Here is a 24,923-nt window from a genome sequence, read left to right as displayed (position 1 = left end):
CAATTCAGAATATGAAACTGTGATTTAAAAGCAAACAGCAAGATTGTACATTTCGTAAAGTACTTTTATTTGACATCAAATGTTTAGAGAATATTCAGCGATTTGCATTTGTCTTTGCTGTCGATCCGCAAAAGTTCATCTTGAGTCACGCGCTGTTCCTTTGCTGTACACAGGGTGTTGGTTTATGATAAAATAAGCACTATGTTGGCACTGATAATCGGAAGGCTGTTCCAACAACGAGGCATTAGACCACCATAATGGTTGGTATGTTGCTTCTAGCCGCTAGTACCGCGTAAGGGCATATTGGTCCTTGGCGATTGTCCCATAAAATAGTGAGGGTCATGAAGTTGTTTAGAAGTAGCTGCACCTGGCAGTTAAAAAATCTGTCGGTCAGAAAATCGTGGCATTAACAGTACAGGAGGACATACCTGTTTTAAAAAACATAAATTAGTCTCACCAGCCGATCTTCATTAAAAATATTCATTTTATTTATTAGGGCGTGAAACTATTTGCCAGCGAGGATAGTGCAACGGAGTATGTTAACTTATTCCCATTAACCCACCCTCTGTCCTCTGCCTTTTTCATAGCCCTCTAAGCGACAGGGGACCAATTCGGCGGTGATAGTGCGCTGTAGAAAACACTATGCCACATTGAAGGAACAAGTACAACTTAACCGGGCTTTAACGCCACGCTATTGTTATTATATTCCGGTATAAAATAATCTAAAGGGTTACTTACATTATATTGGCATTTTCCATTGTCTAAGCGTAGTGCAGTCCCAAAATACGACTCCGTCTGTGCCAACGATCTTTCTCATAGTGATATAATATATAAAAGTGGTTTCGTTTCAGAAATTTCATCTTTATCGTGTTTTATGTTTTTGCAACACTCCTTCAAAAGAAGTCTTTTAGCACGATCCCTGTCTGTCAAGGTCAAAAAACAATAGAACCTTATAGTGCGAGTCGTGGGCCTCTCCGGAATGCAAGCAAAAAATGGAAGCAGCTGACCTTCACTGTAAACGATCATAAATTCTTAGTTTGCAACATTATGTGTACAGCCATCTCTGAGAAAATGCTTTTTACACTCCATCTTTGTATATTGTTTGCGTGCTAATAAAAAAACTTTGTTAAAGGGACGTTAAAACCGAAAAACCCCTGAAATTCCCAAGTTATGGTAAGCTAAGCAACCATAACTCGCGCCACCACTGTGCACTGCTAAGACTAACACCCAGGACATCAAAGATGACATCACAAATGTCATTGATGACATCACTGTTGACATCACATGTGTATGTACTTTTCATGAAATATGTGTAGAAGGGATTCTTATTATAATGTTGCGAAAAAATTGTCAAGGATCATTGCAATAAATATCATACCCTAATTAGTGCTTTGAACGATGCATTGATATAAATAGCATTCTATTATGGGGTTCTATCTAGTATACTAAGCTACTAATGCAGAAACATAGCATTGTGTGCAGCGTACAAGATGAAGGTATAATATTCGTAATGGTAATGTGTTGAATAATAAAATGATAATTGTTTCTTAATAGATTTGTGTGTACTGTGAAATATGTAATAAGTAGCTAATAAAACCCATGTATTACATAATTGCATTACTATAGAGAAAACAGAAAGAGACAAGAACACATATCAATATACATATACATAGGGTAAATAGCAGCTTTGAAACAGAGAAATCATCATTTATTTGCTTGAAAATAATGCTGTCTTTAAAGCTTGTGTCTTCCCCTATGTATATGTTTCATATGATGTGACTGGACTCTAAGGGAATTACTATAAGAACCTACTTGTAGGATACGCCTACAAATAAAATGCAATTTTTAGTTTCTGACTGTTAATGAAAAAAACCATGTGTCAGCAAAAGAAAAAAGAGTGAGGCAGAACACTCGCGGTGTCCTGAAATGTCCGTACATAAAGAAAATGGGGGTGTTCTGAGGACGTTGTCGGTATTGTTCGCTGGCAAGTTGCATGTGTTATAAGAACACTTGTGGTGTCCTGAAATGTTCGAAAATAAACAAAATGGGGTGTTCTGAGGACATTCCCCCGTATTGTGTGACTGCTTAAGCTGTATGCAATGAGGGAATGGCACAGAGAGTGAAGTGGAAATGGTAGAAGGGCTGTCCAAGAGTTACGCGGTCCGCGGACACCGCGGCTGTCCGTGGACAGGGCGTGCTACATCCGGGGTTTTCCAGCAAATCCAGCATGGAAAGAAGACTGTAGGGATCATCAGTGATGTCATCAATGACATTTGTGATGTCATATTTGATGTCCTGGGTGTTAGTGTTAGCAGTGCACGGTGGTGCGAGTTATGGTTGCTTATCTTACCATAACTGCCGAATTTCAGGGGTTTTTCGGTTTTACTTTGAACCATAACGTCCCTTTAACAAAGTTTTTTCACTGAATTTCATAGGTTTTTAGTAGCACAACTTAACCATAACGTCCCTTTAACATAGTTTTTTTTACTGAATATATATATATATATAATTCTCTTAGGCTTTCTGTGGTTTCCTGTAGTGTCAGTTTGAGTGTAGTGTTATTTCTAGTTCCTGCTAAGCATGCTAATTGGAGACCTATCCATTGCTGTAGTTGAGTTTATCTATATCTCTCCCTTACTGGAAGACCAGATGTTGTGGTGACCTCATCAAACGATTGTGGTTGCTCTAGCTGTTAATGATCCCCCAGGTTGGATAGACCAGCACGTGCTCAACTGAGAAATGCCCCCGGTTCAGCCTGGGAGTAAACCCATGATTATCCAGCATCAGGGAGTGCCAGGCCAGGATCTGTGTGCCAGATCCTTTGCACAGCGAGGAACTCATTCAGGGGAACCGCCGACCAGTGGCCAATCTTGTCTCCCTTCTCAAAAACGTGAGACTTGCTAAGTGAATGGGGGCTAAAGCCTGCTCTACCTATGTCCATTTCAAATCATGAGTTGGGTATACCTGTTCTTGTGCCACAAGAGCACCAAATTATATCTGCAAATGGATGGGACTACCAAACCTCCCATCACTGTGTGGAAGAAGAAAACTTTGTGGGGTATACAGGGTGATTTTCCTGCTCAGATTAAATTAAATATTTGTTGCTACAGATTAGTGAATATGTGGATTGGGTTCGAAGGCTGCCAATGGCATAGAGGAGTCTAGTACCTAAGTTAATGTTAAGGGGATGTAGCCTACCAATTCACCAGCTATTCTGGAGTGTCCATCTGTCTAAATTAGCCCACAACTCCCTAAATAGAGGACGAATGTTATGGTTGAGTAGCAGGATATTCAAACCGCAAGATAATCCAATGTGGACTGCTCCCACTGAAAAGGGAAACTTGCCTTTTAGGGCTAGGTTGGTGGAATCATGATCAGGGACTGTTAAGTCATTGCATTTTCAATGCAATTATTGATTTCAAAAACTGAGTTAGCAAACTCCTCCATGACAAGCATTTTAATGGTACAGTCAGTGCTGTGAAAACTATGCACCAAGCCGATTGGACCATATCTACTTAGTACTATTCAAGTATGCAACCCTTTTTTCATAGATTCTTTGTAAAACATATAGATCTGTAGTCATTTGTGCGTTCCTCAAATGCTCTTTGATTTAATGGAAAGCAGTCAGGAACACTCACTGGTGCTATTTGCAACTTCCCCTTTCTCATAAGGGGATTCCAGAAGCGCACAATAATAGCTTAGCAGACACTGAATCCTGGAATGATAGCCTTCAAGCACAAAACAATGCATATAGTTTTTCTAAGTTTTGATGATGCACTCAGTAAAGTCATATGCAACGTTCTCATTTTGACTGAACTATGTCCTGGAAATGATCATTGCAAAAGGTTAAGAAAAGACAGTTTACAATGTTAGTACAGTCAATAGGCTTTTTTTGTCTTAACAATAGCTAATTTTAGAAACAAAACACAGACCCCCCTCCCAAATATTTGGTTTTCTCCTCTGGTTTTGTAGGTGTCAACAAAGCTGGTGTGATTCAAGCCAACGCAGACACGACAGTGGGATTCCCAAACCACAGAGAGCGAGAGACAGAGAGACAGCGAGAAGAAGAGTGAGACAGAACTAGATCGAATTTACTTGCTTAGGACTTACCTACGTCTATACTTTTATATAATGTTTCACTGCTTTGGTCATAGACCATGTGTTTATTCTGGTGTGAATCTATCCAAACTGCGGGAAAGTGCGGCTACTGCCCCATCCTTATACTTGCACCACGCCAAAACAAGGAGGCATTTAATAGATACAAGTTGGGCCATGCAGGTTAAATGTGGTGGTATTACCGTATAGCGCCGCATTACCACAGCGCCCAACTATGAGTTGGGTGGAAAGTTGGAGGATTCACCTCCAGCTATGAGCTGGAAGCAAATCTGCCAACTTTCTGCCCAATTCCGCCAAAATTACACATGGGGTCCTATGGACTCCAAATAAATGGGGACTAACACCGCCCCGCCAAGCAGTAATCTAGCGGTAGTACCGCCGGACCAAGTGGCAGTAACGGTATTAAGGTTTGGTGGTATCTCAGCGTATTTAATACTGAGATACCACCAAACTCGTGATGAGCCCTGTGTAACTAAATGCAATATTTATCAATGATTTGCGGTTTTAAAGAGCAGATTTTGATTGAATAGTTTTGAAAGAAAATGCTAGGGACCGGCTATTAATTTACGAGGAATAATGGGGCATTGCAGGGCAACCAATTGGTTTGGGTTGGAGTTGGCAGGCCTGGCATGGCAGTGGGCCAGTAAATGTGTGGGCAGGGCGGCATCACTAGTGTAAGAGGGCAGGTAGGGAGTCGAGAAAGGACTACCAAGGGGCCAGGTAATAAGGGCCTGAGACAGGACTACAAACGGCTGGAAATGGAGAGATATTTTGATGAGTTGTAAAGGGAATGTGTGAGGCAAGACTACTAATGGCCTGGGAACTGAGGGGATGAGAAAAGAATACTAATGCGCTGCGGGGGAGGAGGATGCGGGGTAACGACAGAGCTGTCAAGGATTTCGGGTAACCTGAATGAAAGCACTGTCTAGAATTGTTTTAATTAACCTTTGCATATTCCTTTTCATTGTGAATTTCTCAACGGTGAGCATTCTGTGATCCTTGTTTTCAAATGGTTGCCTTTGCTGTCAACATAATGGTAAGAGTCCTGGATGCCTGGATTTGACGGAACAGTGTTTGTTTTGCTTATCTTTTGTTTGAAGTCTGTGCCTGTCTTATGTTTAAGCAATGCAATGATAGATATCCCTTGTAATTTTGTGAGCTTTATCTTACTGTATCCTTTAGTAAAGGCATCACGTGTGGCATTTGATACTGCAGGTGGCATAGAGCTGAAAATGACTACTGTCTTTTCCAATGATTGCTTCCCATTCACATTTACTTCAGGAATCACGCGAATGGAACTACTTTGCTGGTGATGTGGAGTGAGGCTTAGACAGCGTAGGTAGGGCTTAGGCGGGCATGCCCGCCCAAAATGCATAAATGCCCACTCACCAGCGCTGTGTGGGCATTTACAGACGTTAATATCACTGCAGTGGGCCCAACTAAATTAACTTCAGGCCCCACTTGTTAGACAATCCTGGCTATGCCTCTGGATGTGGGACAGCTGTATTGGCTTAGTGTAAACAAACTCTATGTGCCCACCAATAACCACAAGAAAGTAAACTCCAGTCCCAGTAAAAAGCATCTCCTTCCTTTTCTTCGAAATAAATAGATAAAGGGCCGCAGCCTTCCTTCCTCTCGCGAGAGTTCCCCCAGCTCAGCCTTGGTTGATCCTATGATCGTCAGTGTAGTGACAATGAACTGAAAATGCCCCGCAGCATGCGCAGTAAGCCCACTTTCCTTGACACCATGATACGACACAGAGGTAGAGGCATAGTGTCATAGAAATGGCATAATTAAATAAATAAATAAATCAAAGATTTGGTGAACCTATATATGCTTTATAACTTCTATTATCCACCAGGGCCATTAATGCATAACCAATTTGCCAAATTCTGGAACATGATGTTTCTTTTGACACACTGATAATTTTCTCTTTTTGACATGTTTGCTTAGGCACTGTAGGACCTTCTTTCCAAGCAACAAATGCAAATGTTTAGCTGTTTCTTTAAAATGGCTGACTTGGTGAGGTTTCCAGTTTAGAGGTTCTCATGAACGACATAGCAGCGAAGATACATTTCCCATGAAAGCGTCTTTCGTGGAACACGTACTTTCACTATTTTGTTATTACAGAATAAGGGCCCAATACAGAATGAACTGCACCAACGCGAGATCTGCAATAACACAAGAATGTGCTTACGTGTGCATCTCATTGCGAGGTGTGCATTTTTAAAGGTAGAGCATGCATTACATCATCTTGGGAGATGTCCCACCAATAAATGTGCACAAAAAGTACTCTCGTGACAACGTCACGCATAAGGTGTGCAAACGGCAACAGCAGTAGATGAGTCGCATGAGTCTGTCAGGAAAAGGTGAAACATGTTCCAAATCACATCAAAATGAAGTCCTGCTCCCCGAACCCTTACACACCAGGTAAACTGACCTCCTGCGTCTTCCACAACTTCCTGCCCGCATCAACAGAGGACATGTTCAGACTATCCAAAAACCTTTGGATCTTGGCCGATCGGTGCCATTCCTGCACTGCATGTTTGCAGGGCCCTTTGCAGAAATCTGCAACACCTCACTTCCCAGCAGTTTAGTGCCTGCATCCCCCAAATCAGCCCCAGTGACATCTCAACTACGGATAACGAATGGCAACCTAACAGAAATAGAGAACTGCTACCCAATCTCCAACAACTGACGTGGTAAAATGCTGGCACAGCTTCACCTCACTGATGAGGCCCGACTAGGCCGAAACAGGTGTCTGGGGTTGCTGTTGGTACTCTTGTTCAGAGGAGAATTGCCTAGCATTTCGGTGCTGGACTGCCTCTGGGCAGGACAAAGACCGATATGCAGGGATATTTCTTCTCTGTGAAAGGACAGTCAGCTAAAGACTTGGTTGAGACTCCCCCGGAGTCCATCCACCCAAGAAGAGGTCAATGGGCCGTGTTCATGCTGGTAGAGGGACTCCCTGAACCACCTTGTTTTGCATGTTAAGTGATTTTGTGTTTCACCCTAAATTGCTAGGAGAATCCAGATGTGGACCCCTTGCTCACTGTTCTTAGAGTGGCACAGCTCCACCTCACTGATGAGGAGCTAAAATGGAGTACATGTTGGTAGACTATATCTGCAAGTGCGTATCCCCTGGGAGAAACATTGGCCATGGAATTGTTGCAATGTTGCTCTCTTGTTAGAGTTTCGGGAACAGTTGGACATGTCATTAGGAAGCGGTAACCAGACATACTAATCAACTAACTAATAAAATAGACTCTAAAATTAATTGTTAAGAAGAAACTCCCTACTTTTGACAACTGTGCATTTTATGTCTTTGTAGATGGAGTTTCAGTGCGTCTTCTCAGATGATGAAGTGTGAAATCCATCATTGGGATGTTTTCTGGAACTTCCCTATTCGATTTGTATACTAAAACTTGTCTCCAATATTTCTAAGATATGCCAGTTTTGACTTCATAAAAATTGGTGCTGAATTAATTGACCGTGAATTGAACACTCTTCTTGACCAGAGTGTCTCCTTAATTGTGGAGTTGTTCTCAATGGAGTCAGTGCCTTTTCAGTTTTTTAAAACATTTTTACTATGAAACGGATCTTGGTATGACACGTAGCATTAAGTATTCATCTCCCTTGGCCCTCCTCCTACCCCTACCTGTGAGGCCAAGAACCTCGGGGTCATCTTTGACTCCACACTTTCCTTCTCTGCCCATATCTCTGAGGTCTCTAAAAAGTCAAACTTCCTACTGCACCTCGTCAGAGGGACTCTACCTTTCCTCTCCTTCCCCCATAAGATCACTGTCTCCCAAGCTCTGGATCTCTCTAGGTTGGACTACTGAAACAGGCTCTTTCTAAATCTACCTGCCTCCACTCTCCACCCTTTACAATTAATCCAGAAAAGGACTGCAAGACTTGTCCTTGGCCTCAAGCCCTGGGATCGTATCTCTCCAGCTCTGAAATCCCTTCATTGGCTCCCAGTGGACGCAAGGATTACATTTAAAACCTGCTGTATTGTCCACAAGGCTTTATGGGGCCTAGGTCCAAAATACCTTCATATATCCCTCGGTAAATACCTCCCCTCTCGAGCCCTTCGCTTCTCTACTTCTAAATCCCTCAGGGTCAGTCGTTTTTCAAAGAAACGAGCTGGGGGTAGATCTCTGTCTTCAGCTAGGGACTCCCTTTGGAACTGCCTCCCTGCCTCCTTAAAACTTGAGGAGAACCATCTCCGGTTCTGGAAGCACCTCAAGACCTTCCTCTTCGCTTCTGCCTTGCCCCTCTTCTCCCTTGCTGATCTGTTTTCTCTCTCGGCACCGTGCACCTGGCCACCCTCTGTCCTTCGGGCCCAGGTACCTGCTCAACCTGCCACCCTCCTGCACCGCCTCCGGGCCACCCCTTGCACTAGGGTTCTGTATCTGCACCCATACAGTCCCCCACCCACTTCTCTTCTGCACTTATCAGATATACCCTATCTGCTTAACCTAGCACTTGCCACTTGCTGGCTGCACTACCATCTTTATTTATTTAATTTACTTATGTATTTATTAATTCTGTTCTTTACTCTTTTCCGCACTTTCCACCTCTCCCCTCTTCCATGCACTTTCCCCCTTTTCCCTTTCCCATGCACTTGTGCATTCTCAATGTCATGTAAGATGGTTGTTTTTATCCTCCCCTGGTCCCCTCCCTTTGCCTGGTCGCGCTCTGAAACACTTGTGTACGAGCGCGATATAAATAAAATATAATTCAATTAATCTCCATTATTGTTTCAGGTTTGGGATTTATATTGCATATGCAGATATGGCATGTCCTAGATGAGTAAAGAATACAATCCTGAGGAGGACCCGGACTACTAGATACCCTTTTCCTCGGTTGAAGCATGTCGGACAGATATGTGGATAAAATGGAAAAGCGTACAGAGATTGGATCTCTACTCAGTCACAAATTGACTTTTTTGAAGGAATTTGAAATCTGGATTGAACTTTTCTAATAAGATATTGTTCATTATTTTTTCATGAAAGTAAAGTGTAAGTACAAATGTGACACAGGTGTGTGAGAATGAGTAGTGTACACTTGGGAAGTGTGCATGGGTGTATAATGAAATGGTTTTTCTTATTTTTATGTTCTTAATTTGGCATTTTACAAAAAATGGAATGTGTGCAAAGTAGTCTGAGATGTTGTTACGCTAGCTGGACTAGTTTGGCATTAACGTAAGTAGAACATGGGATTTTAAGCAACCGGTGATGGTCGTTTATGAAATGTGGGTAATAGGAGCTTCCTTTGCATACATATAGAGATTCATGGACTTCCTGCTCGTTCCCTTATTCTTCCGGGGGTAACCTTCATGTTTATATTGCTGACCGGTGTGGCGGTGGGCTCGTTTCATAGCTGTTTTGTAGATTTGGAAGTCACCCCCCAACCCTGCCATGTCCCATCACACCTCTCCTACTCCTCCACTCGCTCCACTGTCAGACCCACTGGTTCCACTGTCTTACGCTCCTGATTTCTCCTGCATCCCCACTCTCTTCTCATATTCTTCCCTTGCAGTGTCTTATGCAGTGTCTTATGCAAGTTAAAGCACTACATAGCGGGCAACTCATTTTGATCAAGCTCCGGGATTCTGTGCACTGCTGGTGTTGTACCCTTCACTCTGGTGGAAACACTAGGATTGTCTCTCCAAAGCTGTGGGTGTTGAGAAGTGCAAGTGCTTTGATGTGAGGAACGCATCTCCCATTTATCTCACGTAGGAGACTATGGTTGGAGACTATGGTTGGATCTGTGTCTCGTGGACTCAAAATAACGCCCGTGAATGGGAGGGGCGTTATTGTTGTGCTTCCCAGGTCCAGGGGCAACAGAACCTCCCCCTCCAACTCCCAGCCCAGCGATGAATGTCTCCTCCTGCTCAACATGCTTTATTTATTTTTTTATTTTGTATTTTTAAAGCGCTCACAGACCCGGGGATCAAACCTGTGTTGCTTCCTGTCGTCTTGTTTCCAAGGCGAGCACGCTGCCGCTGAGCTATCCTCCCAGGACAATCTCAGGCTCTTTCCCCCAGGTTCCGTGCCCCGGCCTTCCCCATGTAAACTTGTAAGGGGGGGGGGGGCATTGTTTATTCTGTGTTCTGTGATGAGACCAGTGTGTAACATGCTCTGATGTGGTCGCTTAAGGTCTGCACTTCGGGTGCTCTCTGCAACCGCTTTGTTGAGACCTTTGTGTGCTGCGCTCCAGAGAGCTATTGCCAGGCTTTGGGGAATGCTGTGTGCTGTCCGGCTGTGCTTAGAGGTGCCCATTGCGTGCTCTCTGCATCTTGTGGAGCTCTGTGTAGACTCTGATGAGCGCTGCGTGTGTGTGTTCTGAGGATCTTTTTCTAGTGTGCTTTGATGAGCTCCCTCTGTCTTGTTTTCCGTGACGCGTGCCCTTGGTGTGCCAAACGGCTCTGTGTGTGCTGGACTGAGATCTTGGCGTCCTTCCTGGGTGCTCAGAGTCATCTGGGGTCTCTGGAATTTCCTAGGCGGGCGGACCGGCACCCGCAAGCAGACCATGCCGGATGCACCGGCACCATTCTGAATGTCTCCACATTCCGATTGAGCCCTATGGGGCCCGATGAGGAATGGGGAGCATTTTTTACCGGCACCCGGGAATGGGCACAGCTACCGCCGGTATCGGCTACAAACTTCATTGGTCAGCATTGAATTATTCCTCTCCTCATTGCAGCCAATAAGCAACCCTTTCCCCGGGCATTAAAACAATGTACAAAAAAGATGTGTCGCCTTGCTAATCACATTTGAAAAAGTACAATTATTTATGAACTTCACTGATCAAGGCAGGTGCAAAGATCCGAAAAGCTGCACATGAGGACACTTACAGTGAGTGGAGCAATCACTATGCAGGACGCCTCACAAAAGCGATCGTTATTCAGGCATTGATGCAGGTGGTGAAGGGGGAGAGTCTAGTGAGGACCTGGACTGGGGACTGTGCCCCCTAACAGCTTACGCTATATACAATGTATACAGACAAACAGGCATTCATGTGGCCTTCGATGGTTAAATAAAAGGCGCGTGCAACGAGGGCGATGGGGATCAAGTAGAAGGAACACTGTGCTGGGTTAGGGCAGGGTCACTTTCCAGGCAGAGGAGTTGGAGGTTAAAGGAAGCTTAGAATGAAGGGACACAGGACCACTGTTGATGGTCTCATTAAAGGGCATTCATCAGATGCAGGGCGTCCGGATGTCACTCCTTGGCCGGGCAGTGGCACGTCACCTTCCAGGCCAGAGGGAGTGCTGTGCTCCAGGTATCACATGTCGACCGTACCCCAGACAGCCGTGCGCTGCTGGTTAAGATGTCCCCTAAGGTCTGGCATGGGACAGCATGAGGGTGTCTGTGTGTGAAATCACCCAGCCGGTGAACGGACGTAAATCAATAGTAAATAATGACGAGGGACTACTCGATTCCAACTACCCAGAATGCAATCCACATTGCTTTAAAACTAAAGGTGAGATGAGGGGAGAGGTTATCTGCTGCCACGTTGCAAAGTGTGGAACCAGGAAAGCTTGGATCAAATCCACTGCACCAAACCACGTTATCCTGGACCCCACTGTGCTGTTTACATTACGAGGAGCCACAGGTGACTTCTTTTTAATCATGCACTGCAATAACAGCCTCGGTCATGCGTGGAGTAATAGACTACAGAGTGCACAAGACAGGCTGCACTGTCTCTTGCCCCCACCCTGGCAACTGCTCACTAAATGCTCTAATGGATGATGGGCTCGTGCCTTGCGTGACAGATGAGGTGCTTCTGTGGGGCAAGTGTCTCGAAGAGACAACACAAGAACGAATTGCTCTGTGTCAAAATATTGTTGGAGATGTAGAATGGGACCAGTGGACCTGGATTAAAATCCCAGCGTCCTTGCATGTAAAGAACAAGTATGATCCTGGGCAAGTCACCTGAGCAATTCGAGTAATGGTTTGGGGCTGCTGCACGCTGGGTTTGGCAGGGCTTCTTGTCCTGCAGGCCCAAATATGGCAGTCATGCCAAATAAAATCCCCCCTTCCCCAATTGCTGCTGTCTGCCCATCTTCCAACCTTGGCAATACACCCCAGCATCTGGCGCTTCTGGACCCTGCGCCTCCCGCCCACAATGCAAAGGCTATGCCTGGCAGATGTGCTTCTTGGGCAGTTGGGTACCTCTCTTGTACTGGACCATTATGTACCACACTACCATTACCATGTGACTATTTGTTGCCCTATTGTTAGTTCTTCCAGCCCCTTTGCCTACTATGCCTCCTCCCCAGCTGTGCGCATGCTCTACTGTGCCTTGGAATATGCCCTGCGCACTGTTATTGGACGCAAACTGTGCCCTACTTGCACCCGTACCAACTCATGTTCCCTCTCCAGGCCCTGCCTCCGCGCCGTGTTTCCAAGAGATTTCTCATCAATCTGGTGTTACAGAACCTCAAAATAAGTCAATGAAGATTCACACACGCATGACATGACATGATGCCTGATACATGTATGTTTTGGTGGCAAGGCGTATGATTGTACCGCATCGTTACATTTTAGCAGCCGCTTCAGCCACCAATGCATGGATGTATTACACTGCATGTCAAGATACATGATATGTATGCACATGCATATAAAACATATGTATGTCAAGCAACATGACAGAAAAGTTGGATCTGGTTTAGGAGGACATAATTGTGAGAACACCTGCACAAATGTACAGTATGATTATTTGGTCATGTATGAAGCATCAGTGCTTTATGCAGGCATAGATTGTCGTGGCCCTAATTACTTTGTGCATGCACACACCCTGAGGTCAGTGACAGAGCAACACCTCGAGTACTTCTATGTTACAATCTGTTTCGAGTGCCTTGTGTTTGCAAGCGGATAGGTAACCGATGGTAGCAAAACCTGGTGGGCACTTGAGGTTTTTGAAGGAGCCTCAGAAATTCACAACAGAGTTCCAAAGTTCACACAGTCATTGTACCTCACTGAAAAAGTTTGATTTTTATGCATGCTGATGTTCATCTTTAAAATGTGTGGCAATAAAATCAGTGCTATTGTTTCTCGTGGCTTCACCGCAGAACCAATGCTTCTGCGTGCTGATTGACAGCCAATGGGTCTTGCTACGCTGATCAAGACAGACATTGGTTTGCGTGTCCCGCTGACTATGGGAGTTGTGGTTGTTGCGGCCTCAATATGTGCTGCTCATGGATTATGGTGCAACCAGGTATTTAACTATCTGCGGTCAACGCTGTGGCGGTCCACGTCCAGTGGAAGCCATTTGGGTCTCCAAGGACGTGGACACCCACGCCCTTGCAACACCTGCAATATTGCGGGTGCCGCCGTGTTGCTAGGTCTGGAAAAGATCCGGGGCTACGCTAATGTCAGGATTTGGGGCTAGCTAGCCTTTTGACTGTAGCCCCCGAGCTTCTTTCCGGGGATACAACCAAAAGACCCAGGGCTATAGCCCCTCCAGCCCTCATTGCCGCCAGTGACGCTGCTGCGCGGTGCGGCAATGGAGTGTAAATTCCGGCAGCACTAAAGCGTGGTCTGCTGCTTCAGGAACTTAAATGCCAGTTGGATCTTCAATGTCCTGAGGAACCTCTGCGCCCTGTGGAACCTAGATGCCAAGCCACATTCTGAAACAAATTGTTCTTTTTAGACACGCTGAAAGGAAGCAGGTGCCAACATTCAAAAGTCTGTTTTTCTTCTTAACATATGTGATTGGGTCCACATTCCTTACCGACTATGAAGATAGATTTGAAATGTTTTTCTCTAATATAACCGGCTTAAGGCTTAGCTGGTGCAATGGGTTGGTTCCTGTGAACACTATCTATTGCTGGATTCATAATCATGGGACTTGGTCCATAACAGTTCCTGGCGCACACTCAGGGAAAGCGGCTGTTTTAAAAAAAATATATATATGAACATACGCAAGCACCCACTTTCAGCAAATATTGATTTTTCCCATCTTCTTTAGAGTATGGGTCCAGGCTTTTTGCCTCGGGGCATAGACTTGGCCTAACAGGTGATTCTGTCACGGGTCAGTTTAGGACAACAACAAAAAAAGACCTAGGCACTAATATCAAGTGGCCCATGTGGTTCATGATTTGGTGCTTAAAGCAACCAGCGCTTTGACCTTGGGGACATGCTGTGAATATATTTGGCAAAGGACATTGGATCAGGGAACTCACAGACACGTGCCAGCCGTTCAGTCGTTCAGTGCCCTAGGTCTTCGAATTAAACCAACTTGGGCCACGAAAGGGCATTACTATATTGTCCTACAGGCCAGTCCCAGCCTGAATCCTTTATTTAACCGCATTATGCAGATTCGTCTGATCCAAGACCTACTTTGCAGTATCACAAATTTGATTATGCCTAGTTTTTCTTACTGAACAATTTGTAAGATCTTGATGTTGCCTAGCACACGGATCACAAATAATAAAAATGGTTTACTTAATTAAATCTTGCAGCAAACATGGGCATCGTGGCTAGCATGTCATGTGAGTACAGAAGGCTTAAGCGCACAGTATTCACCCCCCATCCACGCGTAACTTAGTCAATCACCAAGTGCAAATTCTTATCCAACTCTGTGTCTTCCTATATTGATCACTTCCTCGTGTAGTATGTCAGGTGATCTTGCATGTGTGCTGCGCCTTCTGCCTGGTCAGGGCAATGAAGCGCTTTCACCGCCAAAGGCAAAGGAGGGATGTGATAGAACACGCAGTGGTGGAAGGGATGAGCAAAGTCGGGTAGTAGATAGTTGGGATGAGGGTAGATAAGCTAATCTCAAGAAGGCATGAGAAGGAAAAGGTGGAGGAGCGATGTGTACAATTGGGCCAAATGCATGGTGGCACTCAACTGTATTCTATGGGGCAGTGCGCCAAAAGGAGAGGTAGCTGGAGATAGGTGTTTGCCGTGCCAGCAGGTATTTCTGGAATGTACTCACGTGATGGTGAGCCTGGCCATGTTGAAGCCATGCCAAGAAAGCACAGACGCCAAAGTCCTTCTACTTACTTCACAAGGCCCCCAACAACATTGGGGAGAGGTTGTATGTCATAACACCGAATTTTCCAACTTTGCAAAAGCTTCCATTTCCCCACTTCAACTGCATCCTTGCCCCTTGCTGACTCCATCGAGAAGGCCTTCCAAAACTCAAAGAACTCCCTTAACCACCATTTCCCCACCTGCTCCTTCACTCCCTCTTGGTCACATATTTAGCATTCTTCTCCCTTGCCATCCAACAATTAGAACTGGCATGCGCCTCCAGCTACAAGGCAGCCACAAAACCTATGCCCCAGCTCTGTTTTCCTCTTGGCCAAATTGCACTACTGCACCAATATTATTTCTCCTCTCTCCCCCTCGCAAGCTATACAGGGCCCCCCTCATCCATGCCCCATTCAGTCCTCTCTCTGTGCTGATAACGTTACCTCTCTCCGCCACCCACATTTCCCTCCAACTCCCACTCTCACCTCCTCTGCTCTGCTCTCGCTGACCTTTCCTGCACCACTAGAGCTGAAATGTCACGTATTCTCCAATCCTCCAACGCTGCACCCTTTAAGTGGCTTCTACCACCGCCATCTTTACAACTCCCCCCCACGCACACTGGGATCTTGCCAACCTGCTATAAATTAGCCATCGCCTTACCCTCGCTAAATAAAAACATATCTCACCCCAACCACCACAGCAACAACTGAACTATCTCCCTTCTGCCACATTCTTCTGAACTTCTTGAGTGTATGGTGGTAAACCTCATCATCCCTTAATTGAAAACCATGAACTCAGCAACCCACCGCAGTCCAAATTCCATTGCTGTCACGTCACAAAAACATTGCTCTGTGCTGTCTTCACTTTACTTTCTACTGCCATCCTTCCATCCTTTCCTCTGTCCTCATCCTCCTAGATCTCTCAGCAGCCTTTCACACTGCTGAGCACTTATCCCTCCCGCTGACTCGCTTGCACCTTGAGCTCCATAACACTACCCATTTCGGGTTTGCCGCCTACTTATCTAGTCACTGTGTAGGACTTATAGCAGTTCCATGCATCCCTCTACCAGGGCCTGGCCTTTGTCCCCTCTTTTCAACGCTCTAAGCCTCGTCCATTGGCAAGCTCATCTCCTACTTGGAGTTCTTGTATGGTCACTTTGCCGCCAATACCCAAAGCCTATCCTCTTACCCTTCTTTTAACATGGAGCTTTCCTCCAACATCACTTATTACTTGTCCATCCTTCATCCCTGGATGGTGCTTGACTTGCTGTGTTTCAATTCCTCCAAAAACAGGCTAATCAACCCCCTGGCTCCTAGCTCCTGCCTCTACCTATCTTCGCACTTTCCTCTTTCCTTACCCTTGCCCTCAGCAAGCTAAACTACTGCTCCAGCCTCTTCATGGAATTCCCTCTCCACGCCTTTACCCCACTAAACAAGGTACATCGTTTTGTTCCCTCACCCTCTTTAACCACCCATGATCCACACCCATCTTTTGCATCTTGTCCGTGTGCAATCATACCCTCTTTAAATCCCCCCTTCTAGCCAATACATCTATCCCTGGGCTGACCGCACCTTCCTGGCAAAATCCCTCTCTCACTAATCGGCCCGTTCAATCTCACTCTCTCCTCAACCTCTATGTTCCCTGCCCTCCCAGTTCTACCTCCCTTTTGTTCCTTCGCCATCCTTGTCCCTGAATATTAGAACGCTCTTCCGCCCGACATGAAATACATCCCCACCTTGTCAGGCTTTCTAACCCTCCCTAAAAAGAGACCTCCTCTCACTTGGAGTGCCAACACTGTCCAATGCTACTCCCCTCCCCAACTGACCTCCCTCTCTCCGATCTGCTATATGTTATGTTAAAGGTACTTATATAGCGCACCGTCACCAACGGAATTGGTCCCCAGGCGCTCTGGCAGATCTGTAAACAGGAAGGAGGACGGGTAGAGTTAGTCGGGAGGAGGGGAGAAGGAGAGTGGGAGAAGTGGTGTGCTGTTGGCAGCTTCAGCTCGGTATACCCCGATTGCTGGGCTTTGGTGCAAGTATCGGATCGGGCGAGACCTTGTGTGCTGTAGGTGATGTTTGTGTGTTGTTGATGCGGTGTGGTAAAGTGCGTGCAGATTGCTGGCAGAGAAATGGTTGTGTGGCTTTATTGCAGCTGGTGGTGCAGAGTTTCCTGTTCTCTTGCTATCTATATTAATGTGTGTACTGTGTATGATAATTCTCTATTATACGGAAATACAACCTTACATATTATATTGGTCCTGGGTGGATAGCTCAGCAGCAACGTGCTCGTCTTGGAAACATGACGATACGATGCAACACAGGTTCGATCCGGGTCAGCGCTTAGAAACCTCTGGGTATTAAGCGCATTATAAATAACCTATCATATCATATCATATGCCTTAATCATGTCTTGTCAGTGCTGTACCGTACCCCACTGTTCCAATTGCCTACTTACTGGGCCTGGCTAATATACCTGCAACTGCTAGTCTGTAAGGAACCCAGACATAAAGAAAGCCTTGTCACCTGTATGTAACATGTAAAGAGATTATTGTGGGAGATTACCTTCCGATACAAATAAATTCAACAATACATAATTGTACATCGTCGTTTTCTACCCCCTTACTGACCTGCATCCTAGCTCTCGAAATGCTCATGATTCCTCGCGTGTAGGGGTCGTTGCTCATCTTGTCATGCTCAGCCATAGCCATGGTCAGGGCCTTTTTAAGTCCCTTGTCTTTGACATCCACTTCGTGCCATCCTCCAGGTTTAACACTCATTGCTGCCGACATCACAGAGCAAAAGGCTATTATGGCCAGCATGGAGACCTGCCAACCTACAACCATCTTTGCTCTGTTGCTTCTAGAGTTTTCTCAGTTGTCTTGAACCTCTCCTTCCCGGCCCAGAAAATGAAGCAAGCAACATACTCATCGAGTATTTAAGCCCCGGTAACCACACTGCACGCCTACTTCTTTGCACGTCACCACCTCGCGCTCTATTTTGTTTCAGACTCCAGGAAAGACAGAAGTACTTTTTGGCGGAGACACTGAATTACTAAAAACAAATTGTCCTGGGGCTGAGCCTGCCCGCATGACTCATGTGTTTTATGTTTATGTAGCTGTGACCGTAAATAGGCTGTTCTGCAAGAAAGCTGAGCCTCGCTAAATATTAACAGATGGAAAACTGCGTGAGGGCCGATGATCTGAAGAGTCTCACAGGCAGTTATGCGTACGTTTGTGGCCTTGATATGCGCATCAGCGTCACACACTTTACTTTCTTTGACCACTGTGAGTAAACACTGAACAGGCTCTCAAGACATTATATTTTCACCATGTTCATCCGTGTAGTCAAGGTCAGGGCTATAAAAAATAAGCGTAGAGGTTTCATAACAGCAGTCAAGCAGAGTTTATGCTAAATCAACCCCCTTGGTTTTTTAATTGCTAGGCAACTGCTTTTGCTATTCCATTGGGATTCGAAGGGATGTGGAACTCAGTGTTTTTGAGTTTCTTTTGGAATGTATTCGCGGAAAGGAGGCTCATAACATGCATTTACAAAACTAAAAATGGAAGACCATCAAGTGGGTTGGCTGTTGTGTTCGGCCTGCAGGGCCTACGTTTAAATAATACGCAGAGACAGGGTCATTCTTCTGCCTTCCTTTATTCCTTTACATTAACCAACTTCCCTTGTCCGCTCCTCCCCTCACCCCCCCTTTCTTGGTCCCTCCCCCCAAGTCCCATCTTCGTTTCTCTAAAGGGGGCCGTGTCCCTTTTGGTCTCCAACAATCCCCCTTACTTATCACGAAAGTTCTTGGCCTACATCTGTTCAATGAGGCGTGGCGGCCTGCGTATATTTCTTTGTAGCCGGCCAGGAGGGTCTCCAGCTTCTTCATCTGGTGCATTGGCCGGGGGATCCGTGGGAGGTTCCAGCTGGGGTTCATTGTCCTCTACGTCCTCTTCCATCACCAGTTTTTCCTCTTCTTGATCTTCTTGAAACAACTTGTGGAAGAACAATGCATTCGTTGTTATGACCCCATCCTCTCCCGTGGCCGTGACCATGGGCCCTCTGACCTCGGTGACCACAAGGGGCTCAGGTCGATATCTGGAGTCTGTTTTCTACCATTGCGTCTGTCGAACCAATACAACCTCGCCTACCGGGATCTGGTGCTCTTTGGCCTTCTGCTTTTGATCAGTCCATTCTTTGGTCTTTCTCCTCCTCTCAGCCTCCCTTTTTCTGATCTCTGCGTCTTCCACTGAGGTGTATTCTTCTAGCTGTGGTAGTCGCGTTCGTGGCTTGTATTTGATCATGAGTTCAGCTGGGGTTTTGCCTGTTGCTTCATGAGGGGTGTTCCTGTAGCTCCTCAACATCTGGGAGATTGCTGGTGGCACGGACGCCAGATCTGCGGCCAATTTCTGATGAGTTCTCTTGATGGTTGCCATAAACCACTCCACCATGCCATTGGCCTGTGGCCATAGTGGGGTGATTCTTTGATGTTGAAACTCCAAGTGTGTGGAAAACTTTGTGAACTCTTGGCCTTGAAATGGTGGACCATTGTCTGTTTTGACGATGTTGGGGACACCCCACTCACTAAACAGTTCATCCACGGCTGTCACTACTTGATGGAATGCCGTCGATGGGATGTGTTTCACCAATGGAAATCGGGAGTACTTGTCGATAGCCACTAGGAGGTGACCTCCTTCTTCCAGGGGTCTATAAAAATCTATGGCCACCTTTTACCAGGGGCCTTCAGGTAGCGGGACTATTTGGAGCGGACATGGTGGCTAAGGTGTCGCTGTCACTTGACATGGTAGGCAGTGTTTTAATGTATCCTCAACTATGGTGTCCATGTAGGGGAACCACGTCTGATTCCGTAGAATGTTCTTGCTGTTGGCTATGGCCATGTGCCCTTCATGTGCGATGACAACAAGGGGTTTCCTCAGGCTCTTGGGGGTGACTAGTCAGTTTCCTCTCAGGAGTATCCCTTGTTCCGTCGTGGCCAACTCATTGTGTATTCGTGCCATTCTCTGCAGGTCTCTCCTGTCCACCTCCCCCCTTTCAAATTGTTCCGTGGCCACATTGCGCCATCGGTTGGCGTTCATGAGGCGGATGGCTGCTTGGATCGTGGGATCAGTCCTGCATTTCTCTGCAAATTGTTCCTTGGTAATGGCGGGAGGAAGGGCATTCAGGGACAGGTAGGCGATGCACGATTCTGCCTCCAGCTGCATACTAGGATCTGGGGCACTGCCAGGGTGTCGCGATAAGTAGTCTGCTGGGTTGGCCTCACTGCCTGGCTTGTGGAAAATGGTGTAGTCATACTTCTGGAGGTGGATGCCCCACCTCTCTATTCGCGGTGGCATCTTGATTTTGGGATTGCCAAAGAGCGACAGGAGTGCTTGGTGATCTGTTATGAGGATGAATGTCCTCCCTATTATGAAGTGGTGAAACTTCTCGCATGCCCAGACTGCTGCTAGGCTCTCTCGTTCGGCTTGAGAGTAAGCCTGCTCGATGGGCGTGAGTGCACGGCTAGTGTATGCCACTATGTGGGTTTTTGACTTCTGGTGCGGGTTGGTGTGAGCCAGGATGGCGCCTAGTCCTACCGGGCTGGCGTCGGCTGTGATCTCAGTGTCCCACTCCGGGTTGAAATATGCGAGTTGGGGGTTATTGGCCAATTCCTCTTTTATCGCGGCATAGGCCACCTGGCACTGCGTGTTCCATGTAAAAGGGAAGTCCTTCTTGAGACGCAGTCTGAGTGGGCTTGTCAGTGTGGCGTAGTGAGGCAGGTATCTGGCGCAGTAGGCCGTCATCCCCAGGAAGGAGTGTAGCTTGGACATGTCCTTTGGTGGTTCCTGGTCAACAATGGTGCTAATTTTTGCTGGGTCAGCTGTGACACCTTGGTCTGAAAAGATGCAGCCGAAAAAGCATAGGCTGTGCTTATTGATGGTGCACTTTGAGCTACTGAGGGTGAGGCCTGCATCGTGGAGAATATTGCATACTTGTCTTAGTGCCTCATCGTGATGTTCCTGAGTGGTCCCGAACACCAAGATATCGTCACTGTAGTTGAAGGCGTTGGTGACTGGCGCAATCAATCATCATATTTTCTCTTGGAATATTTCAGCTGGCGAAGATATTCTGAAATTGAGCCGCTTATAGCGGAATAGGCCATCATGGGTTGTGAAGGTAGTTCTCATCCTGGATGCATGATCGATGACCAGCTGGTGCTATCCTTGGTTCAGGTCCAACTTCGAGAACCTGGTGGCTTGGTTCAATCTCACTAACATGTCCTCTATGTTGGGTCCAGGGTGTCTCTCCCTCTGGATGGCCATGTTTGGGATTCTCATGTCGACACAGAGGCGTAGGCACCTGTCCTGTTTTGGAACTACTACCAGGGGGGAAACCCATGGGGTTGGACCTTCCACTCTTTCTATTGTATTGTTCTGCAGAAGCAGTTGCCGCTCATGTGATACCTTTGCTTGGAGGTGGAACACTATCCGTCTGGGGTGTTGCGGTATTGGCCGTACCACGGGGTCAATGTGAAGGTGAACGACTGTGTTTTTCAGCATGCCTACACCCTTGAAACGGTTGGGTAACATCTTCTTCAGCTCGCCCATGTCCATTGCCTTTTGAGTTAGTGTTCGTATTCTCTGAGTAAGTGGCGGGAGGCCCTGTATTTTCTCAGACTAGTCATATCGAAGCTCAATTAGTTGCAGCACAGTGGCCGTTTTGTAGCTCAGGAGACATCTTCCAGTGACTGGGCTCTTGATGACATGAATCGTGACGGGAACCCATTGTTCTCTATGCACCAGGTTGCACAGAATTTGTCCTTTGGATTGTAGGGGTAAGGGCGCACCCCATTGAAAGATGCCGGGTGGTTGTAGTGGGTACATGCCGGTCATGGTTTCATATGTCTTTTCATTCATCACGAGGAATGGCGTGTCGTTATCTCCCGACAGTATTGTGACTTTCAGGGCTGCGCTATCATCAGATTTGTCATAGATGAGCCGGACGTATTCCTTACTGTACCGGTCGTATTCGTAGTATTGTTCTGCACCTGATGAAATTTCTTCCACCGCAGGGTTTTCGTACGAGTCGTCTGTGGGGAATTCTCGTCGTTGGTCTTCGCCTTGGTAGGGATGTGTGTGATATAAGTGTTCTTGGTTGTCAAATGCTCTCTCAGGCGTGTCAACTTGTAGGTTCTCTACAGCCCTTATGAACCCAGGGTGCAGTATATATGCCGTGGTGTTTCTGCAGAATCCAGTTCTTGAAATATCTCTATCTGTATATGGCCGCAGGTTGGACACTCTTGTCGGGTCGTACCTCCGAGAGGGGGACAATTGCGGTGGCAGTCTATGAGCCGGCAGCAGGGGAACCCTTTTGCGGCACATTATCTGGAAATGGTTCTCTTGGCCGCACCTCAAACACATCTGGCCAATGGCGGGGCATTGGCCCTTGTGTGCAAATTCAAACCCACATCTGTAGCACTGCCTTTCGGGCTGGGTCTGGCGGAAAGCGTTCCAGGTGTCTTGGCGGGATAGCCTGGTGGGTTTGTCCTTGGGGCCTATTGACCATGGCGGCGATGGAGTCTGTTTTCTTTGGGTTCTCTATCTGGGCTGCCTGTACGTCCACTCATTCGTAAACTCTTGCCAATTCGGCTATTTCCTGTAATAGGAGGAGTTTCTTCAGCAGATGTTTTCTAAATTGCGAGGATATACACCCCTCAATCACCTTTAGTCGGATCGCTTCATCATCTTTAAATTATGCAAAATCACAATACCCGATTTTCCTTTGGAGACGTAATTTGAACTGCCAGATTGTTTCATGTGGGTTCTGGTTACACTGATTGAAGGTGTAGCGTTCGTAGTCCCTGTTGGGGAGTACAACCAGGCGGCCATGGATTGCGGTGATGAGGAGTTGATAGGTGGTCTTTTCTTGTGGGGGAATGGTTTTGATGACGCGTTTCATCTCCTTCCCCACGAGATTGGAGTTTGATGGGTGCATCTTGGTTTCCCACCGCTCTCATGAACTCCTCAAATTCATCCATCCACTCCTGCCATCTTTGGCCTTGGTCCTCCTGTGGTTCCAACGTGAAGGGGTTTGGGTGGCGTAGGAAGGACACTGGGCTGGTAGCCTTCGGACCTACGGCGGGTTGGGCTACCTGGTCCGCTGGTGCAACCACTGGTTGAGACATGGTGACTGACTTCTCTTACAGCACAGCTCAGCACTGGTCCTGTGGTGTGGCTTTGGTGTTGGGGCGGTCTTTGCTAGTCCCTGCTTTCAAGTGTGTTAGCTGCGCTTTACGTTTGTGTCTTGGCATGTTTAATGATGTGTTGTTAATGAGTCCTCGCTTTCTAGTGGTAGATATGCACTGTGTGTCTTATGATGGCCGCTGTGTTGTTGATGGCAGTGCTCCTAGTGTTCTAGTGGCTTATATGTGCTGTGTCTTTGATGGCGCTGATCCTCGCATTCTAGTGGCTTATAGTGTTGTGCACCTTCGGCGTCTTCAGTTACGTTGCAATGACAAGTCCTCGTGTTCTAGTGGCTATGGATGTCTCCGTTCCCTGATCCTCGCGTTCTAGTGGGATCATGCGTGCTACGTACCTGTGTGGTCAGGAGCGCCTGGCTTCGTCTCCCGTCATGTTCCGTGTGGCATGTGCAGCAGCCGCTGCCTGCCGTAGCTCTTGTTGCGTGTCCTTTTGTAGCCATCGCTGCTGCGTCTTCTGGCTCCCTCTTCTCCCGCTGTGTTCCGGGCTCCAGGGCTTGCTCCTTCATTCCGCTGGGGGCTCCGCTCCCTCTACAGCTGACACCATCGTGCTCCTGGCTTCTCCTTTCCACTGATGTCCGTCGGCACTGGTCCCCTGTGCAAACTGCTCCGCACTGCTTCCCTTCTTCTTCTCCGCACCTTCTCACAGAGGCTTCGGGCGTGGGCTCCTGGCTCGTCGCCATTGTTGTGTACAGCCTGCGGGGCCTACATTTAAATAATACCCAGAGACAGGGTCATACTTCTGCCTTCCTTTATTCCTTTGCATTAACCAACTTCCCTTGTCCGTTCCCTCCCCTCGCGCTCCCTCCATCAGTCCCTCCCCCCAGTTCCATGTTCCTTTCTCTTAAGGGGGCCATATCCCTTTTGGTCTCCAACATTGGCTAACTTTAACGCAACTAAAGTTGTAATGTTACTAGGATTTATTTAATGCACCACTGCTATTTGCGCGATCGTTGGGCTTTCTCAGTGAGAGGTGGCGGGTTAGGTTACTGGGTGTGACGTCCTAGTGAAGCCATGATGGGAGTCACATGTCTAGGGAGGGAGCCTGTGGGTAGGGGGTGGGCAGGGAAAAGGGAGGAACTGGATATGAGGAGTCAGTAAGGGTTTGGAATGTATGTAATAAAGTTGATGCATGTGTATTGCTGAGTCCGCTCCTAATTTGATAGTCCATAAGGTAGCCGTGAGGGGCATTCTTAAAAATAAATGTTAAAAATGTTTTTTTAGATTGTTACAAACCTTTAAAATATACTGGCCCTCATTCCGAGTAGGGCGGTAAGGGATACCGGGCACTGGCAAGGAGACCGGTGCCGGTAATCCCTTACCGCCCTACTACGAGGTCCCTTAGTGGGTCCCTTCCTTAACGCCTGGTCTGACCTGGTGTTATGGACGGGACCCGTTAAGGGACCTGGGCGCAAATAACGAACTTGACATACGCCAGCCCGTTATTTGCGCCCTCCCCATTCCCATTGAGCCCTATGGGGGCTCAAATGGGAATGGGAAATGGTTTGGTAAATGGGCATTTACCTGTTCCGCCAAGGTCTGACTAGACCAGTAAGTCCCCATTGCACC

The 24,923-nt window shown here is 46.8% G+C and overlaps 1 protein-coding gene across 1 annotated transcript in view; it reads right to left on the bottom strand.

Annotated features, from left to right (window-relative positions):
* The window catches only part of LOC138453749 (cystatin-like), a 37,227-nt gene extending 19,199 nt beyond the window's left edge, over nt 1–18,028 (bottom strand). The window contains exon 1 of the mRNA XM_069606878.1: nt 17,731–18,028. Within this exon, the coding sequence (XP_069462979.1) occupies nt 17,731–17,946 (216 nt within the window). The 5' untranslated portion in view covers nt 17,947–18,028. The remainder of the gene's footprint in view (nt 1–17,730) is intronic.
* Between the last annotated feature and the right edge of the window lie 6,895 nt (nt 18,029–24,923).

The sequence above is a fragment of the Ambystoma mexicanum genome, chromosome 4p (genome assembly GCF_040938575.1).
Source record: "Ambystoma mexicanum isolate Mex_15411 chromosome 4p, UKY_AmexF1_1, whole genome shotgun sequence".
In the NCBI taxonomy this organism is placed as follows: Eukaryota; Metazoa; Chordata; class Amphibia; order Caudata; family Ambystomatidae; genus Ambystoma; species Ambystoma mexicanum.
This window is presented reverse-complemented; position numbering and strand designations above follow the sequence as displayed.